The 10659-nt window shown below is 41.9% G+C and overlaps 1 protein-coding gene across 1 annotated transcript in view; it reads left to right on the forward strand.

Moving 5' to 3' along the window:
* Gpc3 (glypican 3) overlaps positions 1–9439 on the forward strand; it is a 352864-nt gene extending 343425 nt beyond the window's left edge. Inside the window, 2 exon segments of the mRNA XM_032890339.1 lie at positions 8909–9057; positions 9059–9439. Of these exon segments, the coding sequence (XP_032746230.1) occupies positions 8909–9057; positions 9059–9136 (227 nt within the window). The 3' untranslated portion in view covers positions 9137–9439.
* The last annotated feature ends 1220 nt before the right edge of the window (positions 9440–10659 follow it).

Consider the following 10659-nt stretch of genomic DNA (forward strand, 5'->3'; position numbering starts at 1 on the left):
CCTCCACATGGCAAGATACTAGACTAGCAGTGGCCTTGCATTAGGAGTCTGTATCTAAATGCTATTATCTCTTGCTTTCTAGTATAAGATCTCTTAGTGCTTGGTTGTAGATAGAACCTCACATAACCAGCTCCTTGAACGTATATTATAGTTAAGGATGTCCTTGAACTCCTGATCCTCCTGCCTTCATCTGAATGCTCAGATTACAGGCACGCAGCACCATACCTACTTATGTAGTACTCAGTACTACAATGGCTTGGTATTGTTGCTAAGCAAGTATTCTGCCAACTGAGTCATGCTCTCCTCACTAATATATGTTTTTCAAAATTGTAATAAATATGGGCAAGTCAGACTTGCCATTTTAACCATTTAAAGGTACAATGAAAAGGGCATCGACTAGATTCACATTGTTGCACAGTTCTCAGAATCATTTCCACACATAACCTCTTTTCCTAGAAGCAAACAATAGTTATTAAACAAATACTACTCTGAATCCCCAGCCTTCAGCCGTCATTCATTTATTTTCTGTCTCCATACAGCTATCTGTACTAGACATCCCATAAAAAATAGTTATGTTCTCATACACATAACCGTTATCATTTTTTATGTTTAACTATTGGGAGCTGTGCACTTGACTGTGGAGGTCATAGGGGTCAAATCCCCATGGAGCTTCTGTTACTAGCGGTTGTGAGACACTTGATACCAATACTAGCAATTGAACAGCAGTCCTCTGGAAGAGACGCGTGTGCTCTCACCCACTGAGTCATCCCTCTGGCTTTATTTTGTTGCGCATGTGCACAGAGAGACAAGTAGGCATGCACACACTAAAAAGAACTAAAGGAATCGTTGCAAAAATTTTCTTCTGAGATAGTGATAATAATAAATGGTGATGACAGTAATAGGAACAATAACTGTAAAAGGCCTCTCTTCTTCCCCTGTCTCTTGGTCCCATCACTTCCTTGAGAATAAAGTAAGTTGTCCCGTCGAAGTAAAGACTTTAATGAATTAATTCTTCTGGGGCTTTATGTAGTCTTGGGGATGGAACACCCACTGACAAGAGTGTAGTGATGCCATCCCTGAGGAAGGAAGGTGGGTACAGTGCTTCTGAGACTGCTAGGGGATAGATCACCAGCCCTTGCTCTTACTCTCCAGGTATCCAGGATCAAGCTATTCTCCTTTTGGGAATATGACTTGATTCATGACACATGCAATTAAGTACAATAATGGCCCCATGCTAGAATAGATTATATAACAAAACCATTTGCTGTTTTCTAAAAGATTAAGTGATTTCTTAATTGCCAAACAATAATAAAACACAGTTGGCATTTCGAATTCCCGGCAACAATTTTATATTAGAAACCTAAAGAGCCTGAGCCCTAGTTGAAAGCCAATGGTGTTCCCTCCTGACACGGAAGTCACCATAGAGAAGAGAATGTATTGAGTCATCTTTGGAACTCGAGAGTCAGAATGTCGCATGGTAGCAGGTGACCTGAGTGCCTTTAAGACCTTTCCACCCTATGCACATCAAAGTGCACCATCAAATCTCTGCCTGTGACGATATGGAACCTAATTTGAAGGGCTAGCTCAATCAGCAATGTTCAGTGAAGATTTCAGGGCACTCTTACTCCATCATACAAACTTACATGTTCTTTAAAAAAAAAACCTTTTAGGTTCATTCATGTGTGTGTGTGTGTGTGTGTGTGTGTGTGTGTGCGCATTCTCGCCTCAGTATATATAGGTATACAGTGTACATACAAAAGTCCAAAGAAGCCTCAAGAGGGTATCAGCGTCACCCTGGATCTAGAATTGGAGTATGTTGTTAGCAGCCATTTAAATCCTGGGTACCAAATCCAAGTCCTCTGCAAGAGGACAAATGTTCTCGATGTCTGAGCCATCTCTCCAGCCCCAGCCTTAAATGCTTTACTTTAAAGCAAAGGACTTTTACTGGACTGCATGCCTGGGATGTATGCCATGGCTTTTATACCCATAGCCCAGTGCAGTGTGACCTGAACATATCACACCCCATCTTGAAAACCAAGCCTATCATGGAGAGTAGATTGTCCCCTCCTTGAATGGGGACAATCTACTGTATTCTCTCAACACCCCACTGTTGTAGCTGAGGATGTTTGCAGGCTGGAATTAGCAATAGAATGTGAAGTTAGACTTAACTGCCTAACCCTATTCCAGGAGAGGCCGTGAGATCACTGCCAGATTTTCTAATTAGTTATCAAGTAGGCAAAATAGACAGCTCACTTATTACAGACCGCTCATAGTCAGTCAATAAGATACACTATGAAATGTGCCTGTTCTCAGCGAAGTCCCATTAGAAGAATTAAAAAGCAAAGGCCTTCAGGATGCCTGTTTACCCACATCTAAAGAAGAAAATGCAGACCTCCAGAGAGCCTGGCTTCATTTGCAGGGGCACTTTCTTCTGCTTTCAAGTCCCAAGCACTCATTTCACTCCTGAAAGTTCATAAAGGAGGTGGAGTTACTGTGGCAGGAATGGGGCTTTTGTTGTGGTTCAGAAGACAAGGAAACCAAGATCTGTTTGGGAATCAGAAACCAATGGCAGAGCCCCAGGATGCCCATGTGAATGGGCGGCAAAGTGAGCAGTGTTGCAATGAGTGCCGTTTCCTTGGAGATTGCCCCCAGTTTTATCCTCTGGGGTATGCCAGGCAATGTCCTGAGGTTTCACATACTCGTGTCTTAACTGTACACAGCAAATGGAAAACACAGGGATGGATGGCAGTGTTGTTCTGTTGCTATATTAGGGCCAGATTGAAGCCATCTGCTAGAACAGGCTTGGCAAGGAAGAAACCCCCATGCTTGGCTTAGCAGTAGCATCCTCTTCCCTGCCATTTTTATCTTTAAGACGGGGTCTTCAGCCAAGGATGACCTTGAACTTCTGATCTTCCTGCTTCCACCTCCTAAGTGCTAAGATTCCAGGCATTGGCCACCACACCCAGTTTACACAGGGCTAGAGATTGAACCCAAGGCCTCGTAGGTTTGAGACCAGCATTTTAACAACTGAGCATCCCCACTAGCCTCCTCCCTTTCCACTTCTAAAAATATTTTATTTTATTTTATTTTATTTTATGTGCATTGGTGTGGGGCTGTCAGATCCTCTGGAACTGGAGTTACAGGCAGTTGTGAGCTGTCATGTGGGTGCTGGGAATTGAACCCCAGTTCTTTGGACTTAGAACTAGTGGTTTTTAGTTTTTTTTTTTTTTTTTTTTTTTTGGTTTAACCATAGATACATCTTTCCAGCCCCATTCTCTCCCTGCCATTTTGAGGGCAACTAGAACTGCCCTGCACTGTCCATGTAAGTGACGTTCCTGTAGCAATTTCCTGATGCCCATTTCCTCAAGACTGATCGCCTTGGCCACCAAATCCTTCTCTGCCTGTGCAGGTCTGCTTGAGGGACCCTCCCTCAGATCCAGCAACTTTTACCTCCAAAAGCTTTGTGGACAGTGACATTAGTAGGGGTTGTTATACTATGAGTTAAAAACAGAACTAGAACAGTGAATCATGGATTTGTTAATTGTCAGAGTCTCTCATCCAAGACTAGGATGCTCAAAAGGCAAGAGCTTCCATGGCTGATGATTGCTAGAGAAACATCCACAGTGAAACAACTGATTGACCCTGCTGCTCTAGGGAGGCTCTGTTGGAGAGGTTGCCTTGGCTCTTTCGAGCAAAGAAATGATTCCAGCTTGCAGCAGACACTACTCCTTTTCCAGGTCTCAAGATCCTTGAAACCAGAAAAAATAAAACTGGAAGGAAGTGTACGGGTCATCAGTTCAGCTCTGTGATTTGACACCTTAGGGCAACTGAAGCTTCAAGTAGGAAATGGCTTGTCAGAGGTGAAGTAGAAAGGCCTCAAATCTAGAGTTCCAGACCCCAGGGGTATAGTAAAGACTCCTTGGGGATTCCAAGAGATTTTCAATAACCAGGAATGGGGGATTCTCAGAGCTTTGCCCAGTGTAGAGAAGCTTTCCAACACAAACAACAGGCAACCCCCACTGACTGACTGCTATTTTCAATGGATCATCTAATCTACAACACACAGGCCACAGAGGCAAACTGAGAGTCAGGGCTGAGTGTGTAATTAGTACAGATAGTTGGGTCTACCCCCTGGGCATATTTAAACTGATTAAAGATAGAAACAGATTTTTAGATGAAGCAGAGGGAAAAATATCTCCTTGCTGGCCCAAAAGGTTCTCACAAAAGAACCACTCCAAGATGAAAACAATTTATCACCCTTTTAAAACATACTCCTAATGTGATGAAAATATAGACTGAAAATATCACTGAAAAATATGAGTGATTTCAAATAAAACAGTTTGTGGTATTTCTTATAATAGATCTGGTTTATAGTAAAATCGAGTTTTCAGTTGGTATAGGTTTAGCTTTTTGTAGGCTTTTTTTTTTTTTTTTTTTTTAATGTGCTACTCACTGATCCCCAGCTCCTGTTCCCACGGGCTTCTTGTTTCTTCAGGACAAGATATCTGAGTCATTCTGGCTTAGGGCTGTGCTTCACACTGATAACAGGGATCTTTCTAAGCACAGAGATCAGATTGTACAGGTTCCGCCTTAGAAACTGTGGGATGGCCCTTCCCGCTGTCTTCACAAGAGTTGTAGAATTCCTAAGCCACAAGGTTTGGCTGCATTTGTCCTTCTTGCCTTACCTTTCACCTACCACCTCCCATCAGATACACGACGCAAAGACACACACATGTGCTCGCACACAAATACCCAAACACACATCTGGAGAGTGTGCACGTTATCCCACTCTAAAGGGTCCTTGCTCTTACTGAAAATCCACTGCCTTCCATCTCAGTTCTTGAGCCCTGTTGTGGTCATCACACATCTCCTTACGGAGAGAGTCAAGTTGGCTTTAAAAAACATCCTAGATACTTCCTTTTAGGGTTTTCTTGCTCCCTTTGGTAATTTGCTTCTGTCTTCCTACGAACCCTCTCTGTGACCTGAGGGACGTATATCTGGTTTATCTATGGGTGTGGTGCCTTGCCACAGTATGGGATTCCTTGAAGGAGTAGCTAAATCTTCCCTCGGTCTTCTGTTTACTCCCTGGGACACCCTACATAAGATAGCCTTGTTTGTTAGATGAAATGGGATTCTGTTTCCCACATCAGGAATGTCCCTATTTATCATTGACCAAGACCCTACTTTCTGTCTCTCATAATACTTTCGTATTGTTCTCAGATCCCTCTTTCGGCTCTAATCCTTGTGGTGGTGGCCCTAGCACAGAGCGTACCTTTGCTGAGCTAACTGTCAGTTTACACCTCAGGCAGGGCACCGAGGGATTGAGTGATAGACTTCTCTTCCTGACGAATGGAGACCTTCACACAATCTCTAGTCATAATTTAGATAAGGATGTTCCTAGAGGCCATTTGGTGGCCTAATTGTGTGCCTGGGAGCTAATGGCCTTAGTCATCATTACTCATTTCTTGGGAAACAACTGAGAATTTCCACATCAGCTCCCCAAATCAAGAATTCCCTGCACTATTCTATAAAGTTTAACAAGGTTTCCTAATCGAACACATGGTGGACTTGATGTGGAAACAATGTCTTTTTGTTATGCTTTGGAAGTTCCCTTTGGTGATATATAGTCAACCATTGAGGTTTTTTGGTTTGTTTTTTTTTTTTTTTTTTGTTTTTTGTTTTTTTGTTTTTTGTTTTTTTTTTTTTTTAATGAGAATATTACCCTTAGTCCTGCAACATATTTGGTATACAGAATTTATCAAGAAGCACTGTGGTGGGTCTAAGAGATAGCTCAGCAATGAAGATTTTGTTCTTGCAGAAGAGTTGCATTCTATTCCAGCACCCCATAGCAGTTCACAACCATCCATAACTCCAGCTTAGGGATCCAATCGCCTTTCCTAACCTCCATAGGCGCCAAGCATTTGTGTGGTGCACATGGATACACACAGACAAAACATTAATACCTAAAATAAATACAAAGGGAATACATCTAATCAAAACATTTTAAAATAGAAAAGAACTACCATGGCTTCCTAAGAGGTGTTAGTCAGATGCTGGATTCAGATAGTTCAGCTATTGGTTACCAGCTGTAGAAATATAAACCAAAATCATTACCCCAAATTGGAGCTTCCTCATTCCTAAAATAAGAATCATAATACCTACATCATAAGATAGTGGAAAAGGTTAAATAAATGAATAAATAGCACAGTGCCTGCTATACACGGGCATTCAATAGTTTACGTAGAGGCTGAGGACACATTTGCTACACAAGCCTGAGTTCAGTCCCCTAGAATCCATGTGGAAGAAAAGAAGCTACTGTGCTTTCTGACTTCCTTCCATACATCTACCCTCACAGGGTATGCGTGTGTACGCGTGCGTGCGCACACGCACACACACACACACACACTATAAATACATAAACAAACAAACAAACAAACAAATGTAAAGAACAGCTTGTATTAAAGGACTAGAAGCTCCTGGGCTAAGCAGAAGTGTCACACCTGCTGTCGCTGCTACAGTCATCAAGATTGTTTAGTGTGAGCGGATTATTTGAAGAGCAGAGCTAATAGAGCAGGAGCAAAGCGGGAACATTAATAGATATTGTTTCATCTTGACGTTGGGCAAGAGTATCCTCCAGAAAAGGAATGTGAAAGCAGTGCAGAGAGCCTTCTCATTCGGGTCAACCCTAAAAATACCCGCTCTTTGCTTAAGTGGAGAAGCTGCCGTGGGACCCAAGGCTTGGCTTTCAACAACAGATCAGCCATATGCGCTCTCTGCTTCAGTGAAATCTGATCACGACCTAAGCCTGTGCTATCCTTGCCGACTGACAGCTGACCCCGGCCTTCTTGTGCGCCGCACATAGTTCACCTTTCAGAGAAAGAGGTCTGATCTCCAAGTAGAGTGTTGCTCTTTGTTCTTTTCCCCTTTTATTTTGTCTGTCTGTATGTACTGAGGGGGATCTGGATTACAGCCTGCTAAATTACTTTTCCTAAGTAACAGAGTTCCCTGCAAAACAAGATTTGAATTACTATCAGCACTCGGGCAAAAGAAATGTGCTTCCCTTTTAGACCAGTGAAATAGAATCAGATTTATACATATTAAAAGCTCCATCATTCTCTCTTTGGGACACAATGATAGGGAATTATAATAAATTGCAAGATGAAAAAAATACTTGGTTTTGGTTAGATCCAATATAATATAGATTATTCAAATTAATAGGAAAAATATCAATACCCATCACACTAAGAGGCAGATAATATGGAGCTGTTGCCATGGAGGAATATAATTAGCAAGCCTTAGCACAGAAAAATCTTGATCTACATTGGTGACCAAATGTATGCAAATTAAGGAAACCTTGTGGTGAATCTTGTTTCTTCAGGTGAGGTGCATTAAAATTGGTTCTCTCATCATCCCTGGTAGCATTATAGGATGTAACATCCTTTTGGGAAGGTGGAGTCACAGCCAATGAAATCAGACCCCCAGACTTTGATCTCCTTGATTTTGCTTCCTGTACCAACCCATGCCAGCCTCAGAGCTGCCTGGTCTTGGACCCTGCTCTGCGTGTATTCCGGACCAGTTGAGTCCCACACTTGCTTCCTGGGACTTACTAAGTATTTTCGTGACCTGTAATAGGAGCTCTTCCTTCCTCTCCTTGCCTTCATTGGGTAGAATCCCAGCCATTTCCTCTTAGCCTCCTGGCAATGGGACAATTGGTTGGTGAGTGGCTCACATCACCTTCACAAGATACTGAAATAGCAACAGTAGCCATGGAATCGTGAAAAAAGGTGGGGGTGGTGGTGGATTGGATCTGGAGATGAAAAATTGCAAGAAACTGACCCCTGGACTGGTGATCTTGAATTTTACATAGAAACTTCAATCTGCTTAGATTTGCTTTCTAAGGGACTTTTGTTTCAGACCAAATCAAGGACATTTTGTTTTTATTTTTTTTTTGTTTTTGTGGGGTTTTTTGTTTTGTTTCAGAATCATGTACACATCTCATATATAACAAGTAAAGAACACAAACCTTTTACCCATTAGCCTCTCCTTAGCCTTAATTCACTTGGCAACAGATCCTATCCTATGTTTTCAAGCATGTCCAACCTCATACAACCAAAGATAACTAGGCATATGCCCCAAAACAAATTCACAAGCTTACTTAAAACATTAGGAGAGTTTGGGGTGACATTTCCTGGAGAAGAATAACTTGATTCAGTAATTCTCAAATGTGAACATTGTATGTGACAGTGCTGTATCACAGGGTCAAAAGGTTAGACACACTTTCTTTGATAGATGAGACCTTTTGGTGTGCTTTTATTGATTTTTGTGAGAGAGGAAACTGTATAAAAGAGGAAGTACTTGGAGTACTTGGGGAAAAATAAAACAGCTTTCTACAGCAAATTACCCTGTCCTTCAACACTTAATTGAACAAAGTCCCCAGGAAAAGAATATACAGTCTACTCTAAGGGGTTAAGGAAAAGTACAGTTCATACTCACCACTGTCCCTCCTTCCCTTTCCCAACACACAAGGACAGATTAATACCAAATAGCACATTTTGATGTAAGTTCTGATGAAACTGACCTTCAATTCAAGGGTACATATCTGCCTGGGAGATGTTGTAAGGGGCCAACAAACATCCTGTTGTGTTAGCAGAGCACAGAGGGAAGTGATGACTGACTCACCCTGGTTGCTGTGCTCCACAAAAGAGCGCTTCTAGTCATCTCCTTCCAGTTCACATCCTCCAAACACGTGCTCTCCTTCCCACCTCTGGGCACCTGGGCTTCACAAACAAAAGAAAAATCAAAATGGAAGCTCCTCACCATGAGTCTAGACAGGTCAGAAGCTGTGAATGGTATAGACCTGATGGGGTAGATAAAGCCTGCAACTCAAATCCTTTTGCTCTTTTGACAGAACTGGCATATGATCTGGATGTGGACGATGCTCCAGGGAACAAGCAACATGGAAATCAGAAGGACAACGAGATCACCACCTCTCACAGCGTGGGGAATATGCCGTCCCCACTGAAAATCCTCATCAGTGTGGCCATCTACGTGGCGTGCTTTTTTTTCCTGGTGCACTGACTTGCCAGTGTCCCAGTGCCTGTGCTGCCCTGCAGCACCTTGTGGCCCTCCTACATAAAGGGAGCCACCTTCTTTTTTCTTTTTTCTTTTTATCTTGTATGCCTCCTCTCACCGCCATTAAGTAGGAGACTAACCACGTGTTATGTTTTCGAAAATCAAATGGTATCTTTATGAGGAAGGTAAATTTTAGTGGTAGGATAGATTGTCTTTTTTGCAAAAAAAAAAAAACAAAAAAAATTCAAGTTGTGCCAAATTATTTTCTTACATTTGACTGCTGGAACATGGTTGTCATGTTTCCCTCTTTTCTCTTTCTCTGCATGGATTTCTTTGACAAAAAAAAATAAATAAACATTCAAATAAATGGTGTTTGTCCTTTTTTTAAGTAAGTATGTGTGTATGTGTGATATATATATAGTCATATACTTCTCCCTTCATCCAAATTTTGCCCCTCTCTTCTGGCTTTCTATTCAGTATAATCCCATTATGACCCAAAAAGATTGCATGACCACTTCTTTACCTATACCGTCTGAATGAGTACCGATGCTGGCTTCACATCCTGATTAAGCTTCCCATTCTCAAGGTATATTACATGCCCAGTGTGTCTTCCATTGAGAATCCTTAGGTTGGATTGTCTGCAAAAAGGAGGACCAAAAGGTGTAAGGCCAAAAAAGAGTCCCACCATGACCCTCTTTACCAATTTCCCTTTTTTAACATTACTAAATATAATCGGTTCAAAACCAAACCCACACGAAGAGCAAAGACTGGTGGATATCTTCTAATTCAGTTTATATAACAGAAACTCCCAGTGAGTTTGCTAGTCAGATAGTCGAACCGGTCTAATGAGCTCCAGGCCAGTGAGAGATACTGAAACCATCTGAGGAGACTAAAGTTTATCTCTGGCCTTCACATGCACAGCACACATATGTACATCAGCATACATATAGACATGTATATACTTACAAATGTCAAACAGAAAAGCTTCTGTACAGGTTATTTACAAGTCCTAAAATCAATATTCTCCTTTTATTTTTAAAGATTTTATTTATTTATTGAATATAAATACACCGTATCTGTCTTCAGACACACCGGAAGAGGGCATCAGATTCCATTACAGATGGCTGTGAGCCACCATGTGGTTGCTGGGATTTGAACTCAGGACCTCTGGAAGAGCAGTCAGTGCTCTTAACCACTGAGCCATCTCTCCAACCCCAATATTCTCCTTTTTTTTTTTATAAGCTAAAGAGGTGGGCTGAAGCAGAACAAAGAACTCTCTCAGCTCTCTCCTGCTATCTTAGGCTTATTCTCTGTCATGTCTCTCTTCGAAGACCGAAGCACAACGGGGCCAACAGATGCCCTGCATCGGCTTGTAAAGGTGCCATCAGTAAGCTTATGATTTGCCAGAAACATTTCTAAGCTTCAGCCTCAGTTAGCTTGTTCAACAGGCACTTACATAAAACTCGGTTTTGTGAATCTACTGAGTAACTCAAAAGGCACCAGATATTAGAGAGCGTGGCAAGGGCCCTTGATCACTACCCTCATGGAGCCGAGGGAACCAGCACTAGTACTTGCTCAAACAGTGTC

The sequence above is a fragment of the Rattus rattus genome, chromosome X, assembly GCF_011064425.1.
Source record: "Rattus rattus isolate New Zealand chromosome X, Rrattus_CSIRO_v1, whole genome shotgun sequence".
Classification (NCBI taxonomy): Eukaryota; Metazoa; Chordata; class Mammalia; order Rodentia; family Muridae; genus Rattus; species Rattus rattus.